Source organism: Rhinolophus ferrumequinum, chromosome 3 (assembly GCF_004115265.2).
Source record: "Rhinolophus ferrumequinum isolate MPI-CBG mRhiFer1 chromosome 3, mRhiFer1_v1.p, whole genome shotgun sequence".
Lineage (NCBI taxonomy): Eukaryota > Metazoa > Chordata > Mammalia > Chiroptera > Rhinolophidae > Rhinolophus > Rhinolophus ferrumequinum.
Window position 1 is genome coordinate 6,241,841 of NC_046286.1, and position 26,144 is coordinate 6,267,984.

Here is a 26,144-nt window from a genome sequence, read left to right on the forward strand (position 1 = left end):
GCTAGCCCCCATTTGCTGCTAGTGTAACCACCGCAGTTATATTAGTGGCCAATGGCTCACTGGTTACAGCTGACGGCCAACTAGCCACAGCTGATGGCCATCCAATCATGTTGATGGCCATTTACTACCTGAGCCAGCACCTTTCCACGTGAGGGCGAGAGCCTGGAAACTGCCCTCCTGGCTCTGTCCCCACAGTATCAATAAATCCCCTTGCATATTTTCCTTCATTTTGCTTAATTTCCCTTTTCCTTGAGGTAATTAAGAGAATTGTTCTTGCATTGGTTCCAGGTTTGCCAGATAAAATAAAGGCGGCTTTGTTAAATTTTGAATTTCAGATAACCAATGAATAATTATTTAGTATAAGTATGTGCCCAGTAATGTAATTATTTGTTATATATCTGAAATTGTCATTTAACTGGGCCATTCATACTTTTATTTGCTAATTTTGGCAACCCTAATTAGTTTCTTTCACCTTATGCCTTTTTTTCCTTAAACCAACACTAATGGATTATTTTTCTGATGCAACAGTCACTGTGCTTTGAAATTGGGAGGACTTACTGGTGCCCAGGGCAAGGCCAGAGCACTCTGGATTTCCAAACAAGCATGTCTAAATGACACCTGGGCTCAGCCCTCCCTGTAACCCCACTAACACCCTGAACCCAACCAGTTCTCCACTGACCCCATTATCTCTGACTCACCCACTTAGCCTCCTGACTTCTGAGGGTGAGTAATTCGTTTAATTATGTTCTGATGTCACTTGTCCACCTTTTAAAAGCCTTTCAAAACAGCAGTGTTCCCCACACACCCTAGGGCTCTTGAAAGCCTCTATGGTATGAATTGAGGGAGACCCACCCTCACCTAGTGTCCACTTCGCTATATTCCTATTGGCACAAAATTCCCATAGCCAGTGAGGTCCATTAGCATCCAAGGGCAAAGATTGCCTTCTACATCAGACTTGGCACATAGTAAGTGCTCAATAAATATTGAATAAATGAACCAATGGGTTAGAAAATAATGGAGGGCACTAAAACAGGGGTTCTCAGAGCGGAGTCCTGGCCTGGTTCTGTCTGTAGCTGGCTGTGTGACCTTGAACAAGGTACTGTCCCATCTGAGCCCTTAGCTTCCTCATCTGGGACAAGAGGATAATAATAGTGCCCTCTCCTGCCCTCCTCAGAGCATTACAGCGAATCTTCAAGGGTCAAGGAATGGAAACGTGGCTTGAAAAGAAAACAAGCGAGCACAAAAAAGGGTGGCCTTCCCCAGGGAGCCACTGGAAGCTCACTTGTTATCTGAGAGAGAGAAAAGGAAACCTTCAATGCCTTTCAATGAAGACTACATTTTCTAGACCCAAAACCAGGCACTGTATTCTGTCAATTCTATCTGGTTTTGAGTGACAGACTTTGGGCACCAGAATTTAGGGATTAATAAGACAGATGATGTAGAATTAGGACCTACTCACATTTTCTTGGACATACAATTAACTGTCACCTTAAGAGTCACAGAGTTGTAGAATATCAGGTCTGGAGGGCAAGTATCTTGTCTCCAAGGTTATCAGCCTGTGGGCATCTGGACTAAAACCCAGGTCTCCTGAGGCCCAGCCCAGAGCTTTTTTTTACTGCCTCAGCAAGTTGGCACCCCAAGGATGGGCCATGTGGAAAGCATCCAGAGAGAGCCCCCAGGCAAGGACAAGGAGACCTCCACAGCCTTGCAGGTACCAGGCTGGCCTAGATGTGGCCGATGGGCCCCCATCTTGCTTCCATTGTGAATAATCCAGGTGAGACCTTTGTGCAAGTCAGTTTCTTTATTTGTCCAAATAATGCAGTACAAACACAAGAATTAGATGCCAGCATCGGGAATTCATACCAAATACTCATACAGCTTAAAGAATATCATTGCAAATAAGAAGCTACGTCCGGAAGGTTCCTGACCCTCAGATCCAAATGGCTTCTGATCCTTCACATTTGGGTGCGGTGTCTCTGAACACTGCCTAAAATCAATCCAGAACTAGCTCACCTCTCCCCCACTTCTCAGAAGCAGTAACACTACTTGACTTTCAGAATATGCTTAGTCGAAATTCCTAAAACTGCCCCTCAGGCCTGAGGCCAGTCCCAGGTAAGTGCCCAAGCCCTCTCTGCCCTCGGCTTCTCCCCTTCCCCAGTCCCACCCCACGGTGCCCCCCGCAGGTTCAACACAGCAATACAATGTCCGCTGAGAATAACGAGACTGAGTTTGCCATCCAGGCTTTAACGCCCTCTCCCCTCTGGCCTTGTGTTCCAGGCGATGTCTAATCGCCCTGTGGGGTGTGCACAGACACATGGCAAATTGTCCACCTGAACCGGGCTGTTGAAACTGTTCAGTTGTGTAGAAGGCAGGGCCTCTAAGAGCCCACACCTCATCTTTGTGTAAAAACAGAAAGGAGCCTCTTTCTCAAGACCCTTTACTGCCATCAGGGGACACTGTCATACAGCTACAAATCCACCACAAGGTCTGGGAAGTGAATGGCACTTCCTGGGGCATGTGCTCTCGAGCAGTGCACGCCCGTGCAACTGTCCATGGTGATCCAGCTTGAAGCCCTCCCCCACTTCCTGAACATACCCAGATTGTGGCTATAATAAAAATAACACCACACCTGGACATAGCACTGTGTCATTTCAGAACCCTTCATATTCATTTTCTCCCTGACTCTCAGCAAACCCTCGTGGGATACGAGAGCTACAAGGCACCAGCTTCATTCCCTGGTCACAGAATGATGGACACGGGGTTGGGAGGTTTCTGAAAGGCCAGTGATCCCCAATCCATAGGTCTTCCCTTCCTGGGAGGCATCTGCATATCCACATGGGCGTAAGGACAGTCAACTGAATAAATTATTGCACATAGATGCACATAGATCTGTTTAAATGCATGTGGATATTCTGGTGAGAGATTAAACAAAAATTTACTTTTAAGACTCATTTAAACTAACATCTGAAAAAAATGTCAGCAGGCTCTCTACATAACAGTGGGCATATTTTTCACCCCTGTGGATCAAGAAAATACATGATGATAAAAAAAATAAGATTAAGGATTTAGTAACTCTTAAATGAAAGTAAAAACCAGGAGACCCACCCAAGGGTATGTGAGGTGGCGCTAGGGTTGTCCCCAGAATGCAAAGGCTTTGCCTCTCTGTCCAACGCTCTGGACCAATACTTGTTGAGGTTGCTCCCCCATTTCCTCCCTAACCCACAATTTAGAGATAGAGTCACTGGTTGCACAATTCCAACTGCGGAGCAAGGCCTCCCAGGAGATGCCTGGCAGAACTGCCAACATATTAGGAGTTCTCCACCTTATTCGTTCGTTCGTTTGTTCATTCATTCATTCATTCATTCATTCATTCGGTGAGGACTTAAAGATTACCTCCAGCTTGGTGGGGAGGGTATATTTAGCCATGGAGTAAAAGCACTCACTACCTCTCTTTAGGAAGACATCAGCAATACAGAATCAGAAGGGATCCAATGAGTCCCCTAGTCCAGCCCAGAATCCAAGGTCTGGACAGGAGAGGGGACATGTACAGGTCACGCAGCAGGTGGATGCAGGTCAGCAGTTGGAGCCCTGAGTCTCCTAACTCCCAGTCCAGTGCTTATTTCTCCCAACACAGTCTCTACCTCTAGCTTCGTGGAAAAATGCTTTGTGCATTCTCAGTCTCAATAAGCCCACGACCACGTATGGACACAGAAAAGTTGTCCACTCTTGTCTGCAGTCATGTCTGTGGAGCACTGGATTGGGACATCATGAAGCATCTTCAGGGTCTCCTGGCTTAAAGCCACCAATTATGTGGCTCATTCAAGGGTACTTGAGTGCAAAGCACAGCTTTCAATCTGGACTTTGGCTCTCAGGGCTTGTGATGTCCTGGAAGGAGAAAAAGAACATAGGTTTTAATCAGAGCCCAATTATGTGTGGGTCCCACTCTGATAACAATAGACTTCTCATTAACACATCAACACACCATTCTAGCTCCCACCTCAAAGTCTCTGTTCACACAGTACCTTCTGCCTACAGTGGTCTCCTGGTCTTTTCTCCCCATCTACAACCTCTCCATCTTTAAAAGTCAAAATCAATGCCTGCCACCTCCTAGAAGTCTCCCAGAACCAACTTGGTTTATTGACCTCAGTTACCATTAATTTGGCTTTTAATTGATATTTAATTTTGTCATCAGTAAACATTCTGTCTTTTCCCCTCGCAGAACCTTCCACAGGCCCCCCACAGCACCTGACACACTAGCTATTGGTTGAATGAACACATGAGTAAATGACTGAATGAATGATGAGTAAAACCAGAGATTGGAGTTAGAGCTTCTGAGGATGTCGGAACTGACGTTTCTGTAATATCTTTCGCAAAGAACTCAAATCACTCCATAAGCTACTGTCTAACCCATCTTAGAGGGCAAATGATCTGTAATATCCCCATTCTCCGGGAGAAGACAGTGAGGCTGAGAAAAGAGAAATCCCAAGGTCACAAGGACTTTTCACCAGGAAAACAAGCCCATGTTGTACAGAACATTCAAAGAACAAGGTACAAGTATCATGAAATAAGACCAGCTTTGTTGCAAGACCTAGCACATGGCTCCCAAAGGTAATTCTGGGAGAGGAAAACAGAGGGTCTGAGTGACAGTGACATCACTGCAATAATGCTATGATTTCCCGGGAGACTATTTGCATGTAGAAGTTCTGGTCCTGTTTTTCCAACACTAACAAACAGAACATTTCATTCCTTTAAAGTCACACCTTCATTCAGTAGCTTCTGCTCTACAGATCGGGTCCAATGTGTGTAAGCAGGTTATCCTAAGTGAATTTGAAAAGGGAGGGGAAAACTGTTTCTCAGAGTCCTCCAGAAAACATGTGAAAACTCAGATTTTTAAAAAATCAGGGATTAATATTATTTCCAAAGGAAACATCTCAGTGCCTTAAGGGAAGCAGGAAAGCAAATCAGAGAGAAATGGCAGGGGAGAAGGTATTCCTAATCCATCGACCAAGGTCAGTGAAGGAGCACCTTCTGGAAGCCTTCAAGAACCAAACAGACCACAGATCCCTCTCATCTATCTCCACCACTCTTTATTTGATATGTAATCTTATTTTGCTTTGTTATTTCAATTTTACGACAATGCCCTGAATTGGGAAGCCCAGCAGCAGAACCCATGAAATACTAAGGGGGCAAGCTAAGATAGCCGCCGATCCAATAGTCCATACTGGTATCAAAAAGTACAAAAATGCTCACAGTTAGAGACCAGAGCCAAATAAAGAAGATGCTAATTATCAAGCAAAGGTCACTGTGGCGTAATTTCTGTAGAAGGCCTCAGCAAAGGGATGGCATTTGAGGTGGACCCAAAAGTCCTGAACTAAGCAGGGGAAGGAGAGGACAGTAAGTATATCCTGTCATGACTATGAGCTTTTCTCACCTGATGGGCTTCCCTGTATAGGAAATGGGGATAACAGCGTTGTCTGTAGTGCAGACCCCTGAGGCTGAGGTCGGTGCGGCCCCTGTTGGCAGCAAATCTATTAGCCAAGGCATAGGCGAACTGGTAGCGTCTCTCGGCAAGGTTCACGCCGGGCTTTGTGGAGTGCGCCCCCTGTCGGCGCAGGGTGGCTGCCAGCCTTTTGAGGGAGGCGGCCAGCTTTTTGAGGGAGGCGTCTGATTGCTGGTAAAAAAAACCTCTTAAAGCTGGGGTGTCGCCTGATCTGGAAGCAGAAATGAAAGCAGGCTATCAGTGTTGCTGGTAGTTACGCCCTCCCACCCATTGCCCCCGCCCTCAACCCCACGCAGCAAAGCTAGGTGAGCCTCCTTATTTAGCCACCAGCTCCCTGATTAAATTCCCCCGCCATCCACAGCCACTCTGAATCTGCTCTGCAAGGTCCAGCTGCAAACAGCAGGACAAAGTGGGGGGGGGAAAAGTGCAGGTCTTTGGACCCAAATAACTATGCTTAAATCGCATTTACTAGCTGTGTGATATCTCTAAGCCTCTGCTTTGTCATGTATAAAATGGAGATATTATAATACCCTGTTGCCCCGAAAAATAAGACCTAGCCAGACAATCAGCTCTAATGCGTCTTTTGGAGCAAAGATTAATATAAGACCCAGTCTTATTTTACTATAAGTATATAGTAAAATAAGACCGGGTCTTTAATATAATATAATATAATATAATATAATATAATATAATATAATATAATATAATACCGGGTCTTATATTAATTAGAGCTGATTGTCCGGCTATGTCTTATTTTCAGGGAAACACGGTATCCCACCCTCCCTGATCGCTGTTGGGGGAGGGGATTAAGTGAGATAGTTTATGTAAAATGTTTTGTGCAGAGTAGATGTTGAATGCATTTTAGTTCCCACCCTAAGCCTCTTCCTCTTAATGCCTAAATGTCTTAGGTCCGGTTCCCCCAGAGGCAGACCCGAAGACAAGATCTCGGGTGCAGCTCCTTTAGGTTGTAAGTGAACACAGGAAACACTGATGGGGAAACACAGACCTGGGACAAAGGTGGGAAGCAGCCACACAGGCTGCTGGAGCCTAATCCCTCCCCTCAGGGCATTCCAGAAACCAGCTCCTCAAAGTTCTCCCCTCCAGGGCCAGGGACATGGGGTTTGTATCCACCAGCTCCCATCAACTGTTGGTTAAGGGTTGCTTCTAGGGAGGCAGAGGTTGTTAATTCTGGCCTACGATGAGGGTGGCAAAGTGCACCTGGGGATCAGTCCTCAGGCAAAAGGATGCAGGTGCCAGCCAGTGTCCCCTGTAAGGTCAGGCACCAACAGCGTCCACTGATCACTCATCTGGGACCTGCGCTCACACCTAATGACCGCTTCATATGTGATCTGTGTTTGTCTTCCCAAATAGACTGTGAGGTTTTCACGAGCAGGGAACCTTCTGTTATAGGCTATCTAGCAGGGGAGGAAAATCTAAAAGCTTGAAAGAATTGGAGGCCATATAAATGCTGAAGGGTGTGCCAGGACCTCCCCCAATCCAAAGCAATCCAGACTCCGGGAAGGAGGCTTCCAAGGAGGTGGGGCACGAGCGGAACTTCAAGGAGGATTTGGATTGGGGTAGGTCTGGCTGGCAGGGGGAGCCACATGAGCTTTATATTATTTTAAACGAATATTTATCTCATCTGCTATGTGTGTGGCATTTTCTATTCTGTACTATACTTTGTCCAATAGGTATTTATCCCTCTTTTTGCTAAAGAGAAGTTCAGGGACACGCCAAGGTCACCCAGGTGCAGAGATGGGGATTGAACTTAGTTGCGTGTTGATGAGGTCTCGGGGTTGGGTTCTCACCTGTTCCCCCAAATGACTATCCACTTCTTGGAGAAGGGCCACCAGCTTCTGGATGATCAGCTCCTCTAAGGAAAATGAAGAAGGATTGAGGCATTGTTGACAAGTTCTACAATAACACATCCATCGATTATAGTAGGTATGTTGTCTCTAAGACACAGCACGCAGATGAGTTGTGAAGGGCAAAGGAAAATCTTCCCCAAACTAGATAGAGCCGAGCTTCGCTTGGGATTGCGTTATAGAAATACAAGGGACTTTGGCCCGCCGCTCTTCATCTGTAACCACATTTACCTCCATTTGACAGATGGGAAAACTGAGACCTCCCAATGTCCCTTATCTAGGCTACAGAGTAGTGTGGTCAGGCATGGGAGCTGAGACCAGGAGCAGCGCATTGGAATGCAGGGAGGGGAAACGCCACAGCTACTGCAGCAGCAGGAAGGCTCCTATGGCTCAGGGCAGGTAGCTGCTCAAACGAAGAGTTCATTGTAACTATTCAGGAAACTGTGGACCCGTTGTCACAGACTGTTGGCAGGTTGAAATTGGCCATGCTGGGAATATTTGTACCACAGAAATCTGCAAATGCTACAGATCAGGATTCCCCATTACCCCCACAAGAGGCTACCAGTATACCACTGGTGATGAAATTCCTGAGCAAGCTAGGAATTTCATGAACATTCAAACAAACCAATGGGGTGGGGTGGAGTGAAGTTACATCCCATAGAATAGACAGGTATTCTCTACCTGGAGAAGGCTCTCCACCTCCAATGCTGCCCCAGCCGCTCCCGCTGAAAGGCCAACTCTGTCTCCTCCCTGCCCTTCTAGAGTCTCCTGGATATTTGTCAGCTGCCCTCCCAGTTCCCTACTTGGAACCAGCCTGTGAAAGCCATGGGCACCATCCCAGGTAAAGAGTAGGGTGGTACTAACTAGATTCAGATGCTCCATCAGGCAGAGGTCTCCCTTCTGGCTTGTGGCTACTGGCGTGGGCAGGAGCTCCTGGGGATCCAGCTGGACCCCCTTCTGCAGGCGAGGACTCCTGGAACTCAGGTCCCTCTGAATCTGAGGGCAAAAAGAGCTGGTGTGAGTGTGTTTGTACCTGTCTCAAGACCACAAGCACATAGCTGTGTCCAGGTTCTGACAAGAAGCTGTCCGAAGGCACTGGCATGGGAGGGGTCCTGGTTTCCCAGGCTCCTGGGTGAACACCCAGGCCCCCCACCCAGACCCACCTCAGAGGAGTTCGCAGGGCTCTATTTGCCCCCTCCAGAAATCTCATTCTTTCTTCTACCAACCCCCTCTGCCTCCTCTTAATCTAGGAGGAAAATAAGCAGGCCTGCCAACAGGTCCCACCAAGTAAACCCACGTCCCCTTTAACTCTGCTGGGCTTTGCCAAGTCAGCCTGTTGGAACTTCGCTTTCTCCATCTGTCTAATGGGAGTAATAAGACTGGCCTCCCAGGGTTGTGAGCGGATTAGATGAGATAATGTGTGTGAAAGCAACACGTACTAGGCACTCCGTAAATGTCAGGGGAATCACTGTATACCAGTGGTCCTCACACTTCAGTGCAGTGAAAAGATCATCCAGGTCATATCCTCCTTCATCAAACCTGGGTCTCTATTAGCTTTCCAGGTGATTCTGAGGCACTTGTCTCATGCACAGATACACTACTCTCATATCACATTCATCCTTAAGTGTTTATGTGTGTGTGTGCTGAAGAGGGGGAAGTGTGTCTTGAGTGGTGGGTCCCGCCAGCCCTCTCACATCCCCCCACTCTGCTCAGAGCGGAGAGCAAAAGTCAAAACAAAACAACAGGCCACACAGCTGGCCAGCCTCTGTCCTGGAGGAAACCTCAGGTCAGAGACAGCCTGTGTTACCATGGCAACACCAGGCCTACTCACCAAGGCTGCTGGACCGATGGCCCCCAACACACAGGGGCAGATAGCTGGGCCTTTTGGGCGGCCGGGAGTCCGGGCTGGCAGCACCTGTAGCCCCTGCTCTCTTGGGCTCCTTGGAGCCATGTTTTTTATGAGAAAAGGCTTTTCTGAAGCTGGACTTTTTCTTGTGGGATTTCTTCCTGCAGGTGGAAGCCAGGTTTTCTACAGCCACATCTGGCTCCTGGACTTGAAGTTGCTGCAGACGAGATGAGAGAAACTGAGTCAGGGCCCTCGACTTTGAAGAAATTACAAGTGAGCTGGGGAAAGAGATCGGCAGGCCCCGAAAGAGACACACTGTGGACCAGAGGCTGTGGCCCAGAGAGAAGAGCTACAGATGCTCAGAGATGGAGAAACAAGTGTGGCCTGCAGAGATCAAGGGCGGCTTCGGGAAGGAAGAGAGATGCGAGCAGGGCTTTGGCAAGATGCAGAATTGGGGGAGGGGCAAGGCAGTTATGCCAGATGGGGCAGGGTCTACATGGGGAACGTCCTCACCTTCTCTCCCTCCTGCTCCTCCTCATCCTGGAGTAGGCCAATAATCGTCTGGATAAATTCTTCTAAAAAAGAACAAAGTGGTTGCTTACACTATAATGCTGAGAAAAGCTCTTCTGTGGTCTGTCTTCATTTCCTAAGGCCCAGGTGGCTCCCTGGGTAATTCTCACGGGTCTCTAAGGTGCTTACGAGCTTGAGCTCGCATTTGTGGTTGTCCCAGCCTTGACTCCTGGGGGCCCAGAGATTGCTCAGATGTAGCCTGAGGGCAGAGCTGGTTTCAAGGGAACATATTCACTTATCCATTCACGAGTGAGGGCCTAGATGTGCCACATTAGGTGTGAGGAAAGCAGCCGAGGCCTGTGCCTCCGTTGAAGCTGCGTAAGGTCATCTGGAAAGGCCTGGTCCCACAAGTCCCCCCACCCTCATATCCCTCCTCTTCTAGGTACAACAGGGGCCCTTCTCGATTCCCCTTCAAGGCACATTTTCTTGTGAAAAGTAAGCAAGACAGAAAGGGGGAGGTGGGGGAAGCAGATCTTTAAGAGTATCTTCAGACACACACAGAACGGACTGTGACTATATGAGTCTAAGCTTGGCTCTGCCAATGAGAAAATAATAATAATGGTGACGGCAGCTTCTCTCCTATGGCCCCTACCCCCTTTCTATCCTCTTTACTTCTCCTGAGGCTCTGCATAACCACCATAATAACAATAAATGAGAGCTAACATTTATTAGCTGCTAATGGGTCCTGCTCAAAACGCTTTATCAGCATTAATTCATTTAGCGCCTCCAACACGTCTAGGAAGTTGGTACTATTACTATCCCCATTATACAGATAAGGAAACTGAGACCTGAGATGAAGCAACTTGTCCAAGTTCACACTGCTGGAAGAGGTCAGAGCCCAAATTCAAATCCAGGCCTTAAACCACGCCATCTACTGAGCCCTTGCTGTGGCCAATTGCCTTTCTCGAATCACCTTAGGTCGGCCTCAACAAGGAGGGCGTCAGCGCTACTGTGCTTTGCAGCTGAGGCTCAGACAGGGTAGGTAACAGCTGTCTGGCTCAGGGCCTGTGCTCTGCGCCCCACTCTGCCTCCCTAGTCTGCTGCACCCAGAGCTGGGTCAGGACAAGTCACTGCCTCTCTCTGGTTCAGTTTCTCTTCCACAAGTGGAGGGGTCAGGCCAGATGTTTTCCAAGGGACCTCTGAGAAAAGGAGACGGGGTACTAACCGAATTCCGAGGTTCTGTCCAGCTGCAAGTCTTCTTCGGGTCCCGGGCTTCCTGCTTGGGGAGAAAACTCTGAGGGACTCGGACCCCCACAATCTGTAGACAAGGTCTCTTGAACTTCCGGTTCTTCCAAGTCTGAGAAGCAAGATGAAATAGTGAGTGTGTTTTGTCAGACCGAGGGTGCTGACTACTGCAAGGAAGTTAGCACAGCCTTTACCGTGGGCTCTGTGGCCAGATCACGGTGGAGGGAGCTGGGGTGGAGGAGAGCTGCTGGACAGGGCCGTGGCGCTGGTTTGCTGGCCCAGACCAAGCTCCTTTATCCTCTTCCACACACCTGGCTTCCTGGGCTTTGCTCCCCCACCTCCGTCCCCTAACACCTCACCCCTCCACCATCTTGGCTTGATCAAGGAGTTAGAAAGGAAATGCCTGATTCCATGAAATGAATCGACACATTAGGTCAGAAATCCCCTGCATGAATATATCTCCCACTGTGGCCTGAGATTTCACCACTGGGGACCCACTCTTTGGTAGTAAGCACTACCCTCTCCTTTCTGATACGTAAGCTCCCCTGGCCTAGGTAACCTGTTCAGCTGTTCCCCCGACACCCACGATGATCCTTTGTCCCTCTGCCTCTGGCTCCATCACTGATGGGCCATGTGACCTTGAACATATTGTATCAGTACCCTCATCTGCAAAATGGAGATAATAATATGTACTTCATAAAACGGCTGTGAAGACTGGTTAAGCATAGGTTTGCAGTAGGGATGTGTCTTATTTTACAGGCGAGGAGACTGAGACACAGAGATGGGGAATGACAGAATGTACAGCTCAGAACCCAGGTCTCCTGTCTCCCTGGCTCCAGGTTCTTCCTGCACATGCTTCCCACTGCCAGGACGCGGAAGCTGGGGCTGTGAAGAGCTCAGGAGGGTGGGGGTGCCTGCAAACAATTTCCACTGGAGGCTTAGCTGGGTTGCCTAGATGGTGGGGTTTCGTGTGTGGAGGTGAGTGCTGACCTCCCTTTTCTCCTCCCCACATTACTCAGGGAAGAACAAAAGTCAGAACTGGGATGGTAGCTCTTAAAGTGGCAATTCCAGCCCTGGGGAAACTTCCAGAGCTGGAGGGAGCTGCAGTGTTGCTATGGTAACAATCTGCTCACCACGGCTGCTGGAGTTGGAGGGCCGATGGCCCCCAACACACAGGAACAGATAGCTGGGCCTCTTGGGCGGCCGGGAGTCTGGGCTGGAAACGTCTGCAGTCCCTGCTCTCTTGGGCTCCTCGGGGCCATGTTTCTTATGAGGAAAGGCTCTCCTGAGGTTAGGCTTTTTCTCCTGGGATTTCTTCCTGGAGGCTGGTCCTGTGTTATGTAGAGCCACCTTTGGCTGACAGGCTTGACACAGCTGTGGGGGACATGAGAGAAACTGAGTTGGGTCCCTGACCTTGAGGAGAGGGGAAAGCTCCCTGAGAAGCAAGTCAACAGTACCCAAGTGGTTCAAGGTGGCCCCGGGCAAGAGAGGTGACAGAGCCCAGAGCAGGGGAGGTGGGAGGCCTGGAGGACAGGTGGGGCTTGAGCAGGAGGACGAGGAGGAGGAGGCGGCAAGCCCATGGGGATCTCAGACAGTTTGCTCCTCACCTCTTCTTGCCAATGGTCTCCCACTTTTTGGAGCAATTGCACTATCATCCGGATAATAGTATCCTCTGAAAGAAAGTGAATGTACCTGGTTAATTTTTCTAGATGCACAGACAAACCCTCTGTAATGACTGTCTTGATCTTCTGAGACCCACTTGGGTCTTCCTTCTGTATTAAATGAGGGTCCTCTTACAACAGCTCCTTGGGCCACAGAAGTGGCGGAAAGCACCATTTCCCAGGGGCCGGTCCTTCTGAGAGAGGGTTGGAAAGGAACTAGGCCAAAGCATGAGACTTTGCAGGAAATTTCAGGTCAGTCCTTTAAACATGCCACTGTAACCCCACTATTAACTCTACAGATCTGTAAATATCTGCTTTGGGTTCAGCAAACTCTGTAACTTCGGGTACATTTCCTAATCTCTCTTTTCCTGTGAAATGTGGATCATAATCCCTGTTCTGCTTCCCTCAGGAGGCTGTCAAGCCATCAGATGAGGGCCTGTGCTTGGAAATACTTTGCAAGGCTAATGCTGACCTTCCAACCTGCAAAACTCCAGTGGGGAAAATGGTGGAGACCTGGCCTAAGGTGAGGGGTGGAGGGTGGAGGGACTCCACCCTGCATGACACAGACTGCCTGGCACGTGATTGCCTCACCCACACTCCCAAGTGTTTACAGAGAAGCTGCAAGCAGCATCCATGGTTTTCTGTGATACCCCATCACCCTACACAAACATAGTGTGCCCAGAGTGGCCTCTGCTAGCTGCCAGCTGACCAGTTTGCAGGTAAGGAGGTGCAAACGGGGTCCCCTGTTCCCAGACTGTCTGCAGACTTTTCCTCCCCTCACTCTCCTCCCTCATTCCTCTCTCATTTATAAATCCTGTTCGGCTTTTGTCCCTTGACTCAGTCTATCAGCTGATTCCTTCTCATGTGAGAAAACAATGAGCGTGTTAAAAAAAAAAATTCTGCAAAATAACCAACTGAACTCCTTTTACTTATTTTTTGACAGATGCATAGCTCCTCTGTTTCCCACCTTTAAAAATATGCCCATTCTTGATGGGGAGTTAGGTTAATGGGGCATTATTGATTTATTAGGGGCAATAACAATATTGTGGTTGTATATAAAACTGTCCTTATTTCTTGGAGACCTGTGCTTAAGTATTTAAGAATGAAGCATCATTTTACTTAACATGGTTCAGCAACGAAATTACACACACACACACACACACACACACACACACAGCAAATATGGCCACCTGTTAACAACTGTGAGCATATATATGAGTGTGCATAGAACTATTCTTTTCCACTCTTCTATATATTTAAATGTATATATAAATTCTATATTCCTCTAGTCTATATTTCTTCTATAAATTTAAAAAGACTAAAAAAAAAAGTCCCATGCTCATAAACACATAAGCAGGAGCATTTGCCAGCAGTCGTTCTGCCTTCCTTGAAACTGTAAAATAAGTAAATGTGACCAGAAGTCCCAGAAAGGGCAAGATCAGTGCACGCATTTTGAGAGTGACCATCCAAGGCCTGGGCAGTCATCCAGAGCAGCCAGTCTCATTTGGTAATGGCAGCCCCAGCTGCAGGCAAAGAAGACACTAAGTAGATTCTGACTCACCGTCAAGCTTTTTGTACTCCTCTTCCTGCAGGTGACCTGTGGCTTGGGAAGAAAGCTCGGAGACGCTAGTGCCCCCACCAGTATCCCCGCCTTCGATGAGTAAGGACTGGTGATCAGAATCCTCCCCACCTGGAATAAAGAGGAAAGCAGTGTGGGTGTGGTTGTGTCAGCGACATTCTTCTGACTTCGTTAATCAACACAAGAAAAGGGTACAGAATTCACAGCACGAGGGGCACAGCTGTAGCCAGCACTAGGCTTAAGCAAAAAAATCAGAAACCTGCCAAGGTTTCCATTAAAAAAGAGGCTGCCCCAACCCAGGCGTCCTTCCCCCAACACACACTCAATATCCTGGGTCTTCCTTGGGTCTCTTTCTCCCCTTTAAGGACATGGTGCCTTCTGGGTGCTACAGGGCAAAGCTCCATCTCCCTCCAGGTGCCTGTGGGGCATTCAACTCCAGGACGCTAGGAGTCACAAGAGGAAGGCACGTTGGGGGACCAGCTCCCTCATTTTCCAAATGAGAAATCAAAGTTTCCAGAGAGGGGCAGCAATTTGCTCAAGGTCACACATCAAGTTTATTCCTGATGGAGTCAAGTCTAGAACCAGAACCCCTGCAGTGGGTTCTGTCTCCTTCCCCAGCACCCACGCCCAGTCCTCACATGTGGACTAGTGGGGGGGGGCGGGCAGGGCTTCCCTCTTCGCCTCCCTCCCTGCCTTCCCATTCCTCCCTGGTTCATGCTCCTTGAACTAGAGTACTTAACAGTAACAGCTGTCATCCACGGAGCACTTTCCATGTGCCAGCTATGGGCCACGGCCACTCCGTGAGTTGCAATTGTTACCATCTCCATTTTATCAGTGAGAAAAAATTGAGTCTCAGAGAGGAAAGTTGCCAACCCCAGGTCACACAGCTCGTGCGTGGTGGAAATTGGGTTTGCCCTCAAGCGTGCAACCACAGTGCTATTCTGCCTCAAAGAAATTTCACAGTGTTATTGTCCCTGATACTTGTCTCGCCTTCCACGTCCCTTCAGTTGAGACGTTTGAGGAGCCAGCTTACAGCACACTCGCCCTTGGGGGGTGGGGCACTGGGGTTACCATAGATATGGGCATGGTCTGCTCACCCCTGGGTGCTGGGCCCTGGTCTGCCTCCTCCGAGGGCAAGGCAGCGGTCTTCTTGGGCAGCACTGCCTCTTGACCTTCATCTTCTTGATCTGGGGCCGCCTTGGTTTCCTCTTCACCGTGCTTCTTGAGACTGTGTTTCTTGCGACTGGCCTTCTTGTCGTGGGCTTTCTTCCTAGGAGCTGGCTCTCCCGGTGACTCAGAGGATTCTGCAGGCTGGGGGAGGCCCTCCTTCGCCTTCGCCTTCCGGCTGGCCTTTTCTTTGGTCTCCTCAAAGCCTGTGTTCAGGAAGAAGTTCAGTATACTCTTCAGCCACCCCTGCTGGGCCCGCCTCGGGGCCTTGTCCTTCTTGGTGTCCAGTGGGGGCCTCTGCTCACTGGGGAGAAACTCCCTGGTCTCTTCTAGGCTGAGGGCTGCACCCGAGGTGCCCTGAGTCTCCACAGGCTGTGCTGGGCTCTCAGGACGTCTGCTCCCATCGCTGGCCACCCAAGGAAGCTCCTGCCTGCAGGGGGTGGTGGGCAGAGAAAGGCACCGGCTGTCCCAGGAGTCCTTCCTAGAGTCCTGCGACCGGTCCAGAGACCTTGCTTTCCTCCGTGACAGAGACTTCTTCGGGCCCCGCGGATGCTCCATCGCGCTACAACCAAAACAGACAGCTCTCTTAGAAGAGGCCTAGCAGAGACGTCCCAGGTGGGCCAACAAGGCTGACCTGTACACCCATCCATCCTACCCACTCATGTGAATAACCTCAACTCTCAAACTTGGTGTCCCATTTTAATTCCTCAATAGCCCTGAGAGGCAGGGGTGCCCTCGCCCCCATTTTCCAGATGAAAAAACAGCCACGAGAGGTCACGCCCCAGATCTCACAGCCGGTCCATCGTGTCCCCAGAAGTAACACAGCCCTGCCAACACCTTGATTTTAGTCCATTAAGACTGATTTTGGACTTCTAACCTCCATAATTATAAGATAGTTAATTTGCGCTGTTCCAAGCCACTGAGTTTGTGGTATTTTGTTCCAGCAGGAAAAGGAAATTAATACAGGGGGAGCCAGAGGCCAAGGCCTGCTTCTTATTGGCCGCAGCGCTTGGGGCAGCTTATGCACATTTTCTGGTTCAATGTCCTCGTCTGAAACGTGCCTGAGACCCTGCCTGTCTATTTCATAGGCTGTCGAGAATATTTCACAAGACAGCTCAGTAAATGGCAACTCTGTTCTTCCAATTGCTCAAAACAAAAATTTAAAGTCACCCTTGACTCCTTTCTCTCACTCCCCACATGCGATCTGTCAGCAAAGCCTGTTGGCTCCGCTTTCAACCTCATCCTGATATCAACCATGTCCCCCCCACCGCCTGCACCACCATCTCCGCTCACCTGGACTATTCCAGTTACCTCCTACCTGCTCTCCCTACTCTACCCTTGTCCTCCTTACAGCAACTTCGCCTCTCAGCAGCCATGGGGCTTTTCCAGGATAAGTTAGAGCAGGTCACGCTCCTACCTCCAATGGCTCCTGTTTCATTCCCCGTCACAAAGTCCTTACAATGGGTGACAAGGCCCCACTACCTCTCCAGTCCCCTCTTACTCCACTCCACTCACAGCCTTGCTCACTCTCCCTCAGACCGGCTCTGCCTCAGGGCCTTCACACCGGTTGTTCCCTCTTTCTAGAACATTCTTCGCGTAGACAGCATTATCATTTGTTCCCTCACTTCCTTCAGGGCTCTACTTAAACGTCACCTTCCCGTAGAGGAACTCCCTGTGCCCCCACCACCACCCCCATTAGCGCAGCCTCTCCCACCTTACCTTAGTATCCAGTGTTTAAGTGTTTGTTGTCTGGGTCTCTCTCCCTCCCCTCTGTCCGTTTTGCTAGGCCTGGTATCCCAAGTGCTTAGAACAATGCCAGGCACATCAGTAACACTCAATGAGTACTTATTAAACAAATGAATAAATGTATCACACAAATAGTCAATTGTGTGGTTAACGCACAATCAGTGTAGCTGGACCAGTCCCATCTTAGAGCAGCAGAGGCCCTTCCATTCTCTATCCAGAATGAAGCAGCGGTCCGTGGAAGACAAAAGAACCAGCTTCCTCCTGGCCAGCACTCTAAGCAGCCCTGGGTGTGGGCAGTTAATTTGTGTGTCTTGAGTCTGACACTCCTGGGCTTTCCAGTTTCTCCTAAGTTGTTCAGAAACCCTTTGCCCTTTGGTGGAAGGCAAAAGGAAAAGAAAATATGGTTTTGAATTCCAAACCTGAGCTCCCAGAGATTCCTACGGAGGTCAGGTTCACAGATTGCCTGCTCTAATTTGTCATTATAGCCTTATCATGCATTTGCTAAGTGTAATTTAGTATATTTATATATTACATATTTACATGACATCTCCTGCACTTACCAACTTTCAAATGGACTCTATTACATGTCCAGCTTAGAGGCACAAATAAGAACCTATAATTATGATTTCAGATGTGGAGGGGTCCATGTGAACGTGAGGAAGACATAAAGAGAGAGAAGGAAGGACATGGGGAAACACGGAGAGATTCGAAGGTGACAGCGACACTCAGGATGCCTTCCCTCTTTAAGCTTGGAGCAGGGAAGGAAGGACCGGTAGGATGGCCAGAGACCACAGGCTACCCCCGGCACTGTTGGGTGTCCACACGGGGACAATCTTGGCGGCAATGACAAAATGGGCCAGGGAGGAGGCCGGCAAATCAGAAGTCTTTATTTGTTGTTTAATGTTCCTTAAGAGGAATATCTGAGTTACTCGAAAAATTTTAGCAATACACCTCTCTGCCCTATATGGAACTTGACGCGTGTTCTTGAAAGCCCCAGGGGCTGCCTTGGGGTTGTGCTTCCGAAATACACAGTGGGGTGGGATAAGGAGAAGAAATCACAGAAGAAAATAGTTTTCTTTCTTCTCATTGATTTCTTTCAACGAACATTTAACAAGCACCTACTATGTACCAGGAATTATGCTCAGTGCTGGGGATATAATAACAAACAAGGCACAAGTCCCACCCTCCAAGGGAACGCTCTCGTCTTTTTTAAACAGGTAGCCGTGGGGACGTGACTAAGTGGTGATGACAGTAACAGTCCATTTCTCTGATATGTGTTCCCCCTTCAGTAGCACATGGTCTTAAGGGAAGAAAAATGTAGGTCGAAGCTCTATTTGATTTTAAAATCCAAGTAAGCTGAGCCAGAAATATTTACTGCACTGTGTCGGGGTTCTCTCTGCTTTTTCCGTGTGTTCCTGTTTTTCGGGCAAATTGGACAGGGTTGGCAGAGAAGCTATTCAATAATAAAACCACAGAACCAGCCAAACACACGGGACATCCTTCTTTGGCTCAGCCCCTCTTCTTCCTGCACTAACTTGGCTTGAGGGGGCCCGAGGCATAGAGGACCAGAGCATCCTTCCCCAGCTAATGGAAATAGAGACGCGGTAATCTTTTAAAAAGCTGTCATTGCTATGGGAACCATTTTCACCATTGCTGATGGTCTCCCTGTCCTCCTACCGCATTCAAAGGACAAGCTGCTACTTCTAATCAGAGCATCAGTACAATTCCACCAGGCAATGATGCTTTTTCAAAAAAGACTGCCTTGATTTGGCCACTCCCTCCCTGGAACAACAGTGCTCTGAGCTCAGACGGAAGTGAGGATCCTAAGTGAAGGAGCAGCTGCAGCCCCAGAGGCAGGGAGACGTGGGAGGCGTGATGTGGGCCTCAGCCATCCCAGAGCACAGGTATTTCCCCAGTGCAGTGAAGAGAGACTCCAGGATCTCCCAAAGCCTCCTAATTCCAAATCCAGGGACCTCTTTCCATTCTTCATCCTTCCCTGAGTTGCTGCAGCATTTGATACCATGTCCACTCCCTTCTTCTTGCAACTCTTTCCTCTCTGGGCAGTTCAACCTGGTTCCCCTCCCACCCTCTTCCTCTGAAAGTTCCAAAACGTTAGGCCCAGAGGTTGAGAGTGTGACTGGCAAAGGAAGGCAAACCCAGCAACCCCAGGGAGACATTGCGGAAGAGCCTCTCTTTGGCCAACTGAGACTTGAAAAGTCTCTAAGCCCTGAGGAGATTGTGTGCTCTCTCTCTCTCTCTCTCTCTTTCTCTCTCCCTTTCTCTCTCTCTCTCTCTCTCTCTCTCTCTCTCTCTCTCTCTCTCTCTCGCCAAATTTTACGTGATGAGATGAAACATTTCCAGACTTTCTGATTGTAAATGCAGCCTATCCAGAATTCATCAAAGCAAGCCTTTCTCTTTCCTTTCTCTTTTTTCTTGTTCTGTGCCCTGCTTTGCCTCAGGTATGCCCACATTTGGCCAGACCGTCTGGAAATCCCACCCAGTCCAGGATGTGCTTCCAGGCCAGTAATCCCAAGACGGCAATAAACCCTCCGCGCATGGAAACACAGCTACTCTTGTAAACTTGTTTGTCACCTTAGCAGAAAGTGGATTTCTGAGCAAAGTCCAAGTCTGTCCAGAAATACCCAAATGATCTGTGATCATGAGACTTCTGATAAGATATGACACACACCAAAAAAACCCCCAGAGACAGCACACAGAGCTGACCTTCAGTCACTCTGGAGCAGGAAGTTTTCCCAAGCTGCTATTTTTGGTTTACTTTCTAAGTTATACACTGACCTCATCTGTATACTATTCCTTAATGTATTCACCTGGCTGGGTTACTCTGTGACTGCGCGGATGCTGTTTCATAGAGAGATTATGTCATTCCCCTCTCCGTGGACCCTGTACTCCACATGATAGAATTTAGCAAACAGCCAGCTGCTTCGAGGGACAATAAGTGTGGCACACACATGTGGACCCAGAGTCAACGCCCACAGACACTCATCGCTATAGACTGAATGCTTGTGTCCCCCCAAATTCACATGTGAAGTCCTAATACTCAATGTGATGGTATTAGGAGGTGATTAGGTCAAGAAAGCAGAGCTCTCATGAAAGCGATTAGTGCTTTTGTAAAAGAGACCCCAGACAGTTCCCTTGCCCCTTCTGCCATGTGGGGACTCAGAGAGAAATTGACTATCTGTGAACCAGGAAACTTTCACCAGACACTGACTCTGCCAGCGCCGCAATCTCAATCTTTCAGCCTCTAGAACGGTGAGAAATAAATTTCTGTTGTTTTACAAGCCAGCCAGTCCGTAGTAGTTTGTTATAGCAGCCTAAACGGGCTAAGACACCCGTCACACAGGTCACGGAAACATGCACACACTACATGGACTAATAACACCTTGTAGTTTTCCTACTCCAAGTGCAAGGGAATAATTATCTGAGCATCTATTTGCCGTCTGCCCTTCCTGTCTAACTCCAAGTTCCAGAGAGAGGACCCAAGCCTGCGTGGGTGCCTGCCGTGCCCACACTGCCTGGGAGATTCTCAGTGTTTGTGAAACGAATAAACGATACAGAGATATGCACAGACGTGGCCAGTTCACCTGTGTGCTGCCACATGGCCCTGCTCCAGAATGCCCTTTCATCAACATTCTCTCATTCCATCTTGGCCATGCCCTGTGAATTAGACAGGCTGGCAGTGGGCAAGGGAGGCACTGTAGGTTAGGAGACTTGCCCAAGTTCTCACAGCCAGGAAATGGACAGAGTTGGGGCTTGAATCCACTTCTCTAGATTCTAAAGTCTTTATTCTCTCTCCTACACCAAGTGGCCTCCAATAAACACACACACAGACACACACGGACTTAGAGGTGAGCAAATCTGCTATTTCACACCGACAGAGGTAACTACATCCACACACAAGCCCGTCATGACCTGTACACACAGACTCACACATCCACATGTGCCCAGGTATAGATCCACCTGTGCCCCAGAGACAGAGATTGTCAACACAGGGTGGGGCTCACAGACTCCTGGGCAGGAAGCCAATCCGTGGGCTGGAAGGTCAAGGACTGAACGCTGAGCTCATGTTTACTTCTCTTCAGCACACACAGCCCCATGGACCCTCGAAACCCTTGGGGCGAAAGCCGTTCTCTAAGCTCAAAGCCTTCAACTTGGGCTCCCTCCATGGTGCGGGCCCCATTATATGTCCCCCCACCAACATGCAGAGGAGTGAGGGGCCTCTTGGGTGAAGACACTCAACCTCCACTGGCTGCACTCATGTGGGGGACAAACTGGACCTATCCTGCTCCCACAGCCACCTCCCCGGTGTTAGATAGTAACAATTCAAGGTATCCCTGCTCCTCTGTGGGGTCCCTAACAGGCTCCAAGAGCTGGCAGGGACCTGGGAAGTATCTAACATTTATGCCACATTCCTGGTAGGCAGACTTGCAGCCCCTGTTGGAACACTTTCTGCAATGAAAACTTACCACCCTTGGAGGCAGAATACTCCACTGTTGGCCAACGTGGATTTTAAGGAAAGTCTTCCTCAGACTTTCACAACCCTGAGAAGAGGTCACGTCACCCTTTGTGTCCTCACTGTTCCAGTCTATGAGCCCGTTTCCCAGGTCTCTTGGTGGTTCCTCAATTCGCAGTGTTTCTAGACTCATCCTGAACCTGGGCATCCTTTCCTGGTATTCCCCAGTTCGTCCCTGTCCACTTCAAAATAAGAGGCCCAGGCCCAGATGGAGGGTTCCTGATCCCACTGGGCTCTGCACACACAGCCTCAGGTCCCACAATCATTGGAGCCGCCACACGGCACTGTTGGGGTATCAGCTCTGCCTGGCCCGACCCACAGCTCAGTGTAAAGTGTGGACTTTGAACCATCTGCCTGTTTCTTATTGTCATCATGAAACTTATCAGCTGGTGCCTATTTTCCAGAAGGTCGGGGATTTGCATCTTTTGAGGATTTTTTGAAACCCAAAAGGATGAACTCACTAATGGTGGAACGTAAGGCCCAATGATTCAGCAGTGGGGCAGATTTGGGGTGGGGACATCATTCACAGAGCTGGAGAATGTCAACAAGGACCGCCGCTCCCCTCCATCCAACACTGGAGTTTGTGCTCTGGAGGTGCCCAGCCCCAACCCCTCTTGTCCTTTGTCCAAGACCACAGGCAGTGCAATGTGATAATCCCCCATCGACCCCTGTCAGAGCAGCAGGCCACCAGACTTCTTTTCATAAGACTTCCCTGCCTTTGGACTAACTTCCAAGAAGCTTAAAATCTAAACTCTAATCCAGCCACAGGCAGTAATAACCACTTTCCATTTATGTGGCATTTCTCTTTACTACACACCTTCACTTAAAGTCTATAATTTGACCCATACAACATCCTAGAGAGAAATGAGCAGGAGAGGTATGGAACGCCATCCCCATTCTTCAGATGAGGAAACTGAGACCCAAGGAAGTCAAGTTCCTTACTCAGAATTGCTGGGCTAGTAAACAGCAGGGCTGGGACTTGAGTTCGGAGCTTATAGGTCCAAGTTTGTTCAGAGCTCTTTGCATGACACCTGGTTAAGATCATATCATTAAACCCTGCTCTGTCTTTCTAAAGATGAAGAAACTGAGGGCTAGGGAGGGCCCAGCAAGCTGGAAGCAATATTGAGACTGAACTCAAGGTCTGACCCCTCAGTCTACGCTCCTTTCAGGACCCCAAGATACCTAACCACTGCTCCAGCCCCTAAGGAGAGAGGATTGTTCAACCAACCTCAGACAACAAAAGTGGTTCCTGTCCTAGAAACCTCTGGATCAGTGGGTTCTGCGTCAAGGACCCTTCCTTGCACTGGTCGAGCACCGCTCCTGGTCCGCCAGACGTATCCAATGAGAGGCGGTGGGTCCAACTCTCCCAGGGAGAAGATGCTGCTACTGCTGCTGCCGATTTCCAGAGCGTAGCGGAAGATGGTTGGTCACAATCATATATATTGTATCTCCCAGGAGCTGAGCTCACATGCAGCCAATCCAGGGGCCGCCCCTCCGCTCCTCCGGCCCGCTGCTTCCCGCTCCTTCAGCGATAGGAAAAAAACAGTTTCACTTGACAACTTCCTTATTACACCCAAACCCAACAAGATAGCAATGCTCAGAAAACAACCCTGGGCCTGGCTGGAGGAACCAGTCCACAGGATAGAAAACAAGCGCTAATGGGAAACTCAGGTGAGGGGAAGGCAGGCTGCTTTATCATCTCCACACTCTCCCTCGGTTCTCTCCAAAGCACGTCACAGGTAGGATCTTAGAGGAAAGGTCATTGAATGGAACACACGTATTCCTTGACCTGGAGACAAAACTCAGAAGGAGTTTTGCTAAGGGGCATGTGTTTCCAAATCCTGCTACTCCTGGGAAGGGTTACCATTATTCTTGACAAAACACCCTAACATGTCTTTTAAAAACATCAGTTTCACTTTCTGCAGTGCCAGAACTTTTTTTTTTTAGATAGACTACATACGTGTTTATAATTAGAAAAGAAAAACTAGTTTTATTTCAACAAAAGTAAAAAATGTCAGAAATTTTACTTTGGTTACTCGACATGGGAGGCCTTCCCAATGACAATTTCCAGAGTGTAAATTGTATTTATTTATTTTAAAATATTTCAAAAGTAAATATTGAAAGCGCTGAACTTTGGAGTTGCCCACACCTGGAGCCATCTGCCAGCTGTGTGACCTCCAGCAGAAGACACAACGTCTCTGAGCTTGTTTCAAACTCAAAAAACGAGTCCCCTTGTTCACATTACATAAGACATACATCTATATATCATATGATAACGATTAGAACGGTACTGAGTGCACTTTTCCTATATATTAAGAGTGCCAGCACCTAGTTAGTGCTTGATAAAGGGCCAATAATAGGTTTTCGGTAGCAGAGTTGTTAATGCTCCATTCATTCTGTCAGCAAACAAGTTTTCACTCCAGCTATGTGCTGGGCACTGTCTCAACACTGAATTTACAGAATTTATTAGCCCAAGAGCCAACTTAGGCTTCAAAGAAGTGTTAAATTATATCCCCAACTTTTCATTTATTTAACAAAATTGTGTTTTCTTACCCACCTCCTCCAAGCTCTGTGTGCAACACACAAGCTCCTTTTTATTCAGCGGTGAATAAGCCCCAGCCGGTCCTCATGGAGTTTACAGTGTAGTTGGGAAGAGAGACACACAGAGACAATCATAAAAGCAGGCGGAGGGGAACGGGGAGTTACTGTTTCGTGGGTACAGAGGATCACCTCAGGAAGATGAGAAAGTGCTAGAGATGGAGGGTGGAGTTCTAGTAACAGTGCTAACAATAATAGCCATTTGTGAGATGTTTACCCAATGTGAATAGACTTAATGCTACTGGTTAAAATGACCAGTCTCATGTTACGGATATTTTACCACAATTTTAAAAAGACATAAGATATCAGGGCAGGAGCAGAGAGCCACTGAGAGTATTGTGCGTGAACCTACCTTATGACCCAGTCATTCCATCCGCAGGGGTGTACAATTGCAGGTTCTCACAGGGGGGAGAACCACGCTGGGGCCATCGTGGGCATTCGGCACTTTCTCTAATCAGGGAGAGGGGCAACCTAGCCTGTCCTCAGTGCTCGTCAAGGACCAAGCGTTGGGCAGGGATGTTTGGAGAGACACGGGGCCAAGACACACGGCCCAGAGCTAAATTAAAACGAAGGGCCCCTTGTCAAAAAGTGTTAAGAATTTCAAGATAGAGACAGCAGCACGTGAAACCAATCGCAGGCCCGTCTGAGTGCGGGTCCTGTGCAACTTGTACAGGTCGCACAGCCACGAAGGGGACTCTGAAGGGGGCGGTTCCCAACCCAGTGCTGTGAGAAAAGATGACAGAAGAAGGGGGAGAGGAAAAGTGAGAGAAAATATTTTTTGAAATTTTAATTTAATATTTAAAACATTTTAACAACATATGTAAAAGTGCACACATCATAACTATACAGCCTGATCGATTTTCACAAAGGGAAGTGGCACCCAGACTAAGAAACAAAACATTACCTACACCCCAGAAGCCCCGCGTCCTTGAGCTTCTCACAGGTAACTAACTAACTCCTAACACTATCCTAACTCCTAACAGCTTATTTTTGCCGGTGTGGGGGTTTTATATAAATGGAATCAGATTGCATGTTTTCTTTTCTGTCTGGCTTTCTTTTCACTCGATTGCATGTTTATGAGATTCAACCATAGTGCAGTGTGTAGCTGTAGCTGTAAATTCTCAGGCTGACAATACCATGTGTCAGAGAGGATGCGGGTCTGCCAGAGAACTCCCATATGCTGTCAATGGGAGTGGAAGATGGTACAGATACTTTGGAAAATGCAGTGGCAATATCTACTAAAACTGAACAGACACACCCAGGCGATGACGCAGCATTCCACTCCTAGATATACACACAACAGAAATGCATGCACGTGAGCCCTCAAAACAACTTCGTAAGAGTGACATTTCAGCACTCTTTGCAATAGCCAAAAACTCAAAACCTTGAAACTACTCAAATGCCCAGTAACAATAAAATGAGTAAACGGTGGTATATTCACAAAACGGAGAATTTTTTTCCTGGGAGTCTGTATGTTTGTTTAGAAAGACTATTTATCCTCTTGTGTGACCTGGGTATGCAACATGGGTCATAAAAGATAAACTTGGTCTTGAATGAAAATGAAGGTATCAAATGAAGAGGAGTGGGTAGGGGAGAGTGTGCCCATCTCAGGAGCCATGGGTGGGGCAGTCCTGAGTGACATATGGAAGAGAAGAATTTCCACAAGAGACACTCAAACCCCTCTGAGATTGGAATCCCAATTCCCAGAAATCTGCCTCCGTAAGGGCAAGAGAATTTGCATTATGGAAATCATTGCGTGCCTTGGTGACTCCCAGGAGCAAAGAGCAAGCACGTGACCACGCCCTCCTTCCCAGGGCCACGCCCTCCTGCCCAGGGCCACGCCCTCTTCTTGGAATCCACCAAGTCAAGATTCAGCCCCACCCCGTGTTTGGGCCT

General features: G+C 48.5%; 1 protein-coding gene across 1 annotated transcript; it reads right to left on the bottom strand.

The window, feature by feature from the left end:
* Positions 1 to 140: 140 nt before the first annotated feature.
* BNIP5 (BCL2 interacting protein 5) lies at positions 141 to 22,167 on the bottom strand. Its single transcript, XM_033103509.1, is given in 13 exon segments — positions 141 to 3,885; positions 5,432 to 5,683; positions 5,685 to 5,711; positions 7,309 to 7,373; positions 8,230 to 8,361; positions 9,197 to 9,428; positions 9,725 to 9,786; positions 10,947 to 11,078; positions 12,100 to 12,340; positions 12,574 to 12,638; positions 14,189 to 14,317; positions 15,304 to 15,935; positions 21,604 to 22,167. Coding segments are annotated over 12 exon segments (2,001 nt in total). The 5' UTR covers positions 15,932 to 15,935; positions 21,604 to 22,167; the 3' UTR covers positions 141 to 3,849.
* Positions 22,168 to 26,144: the final 3,977 nt, after the last annotated feature.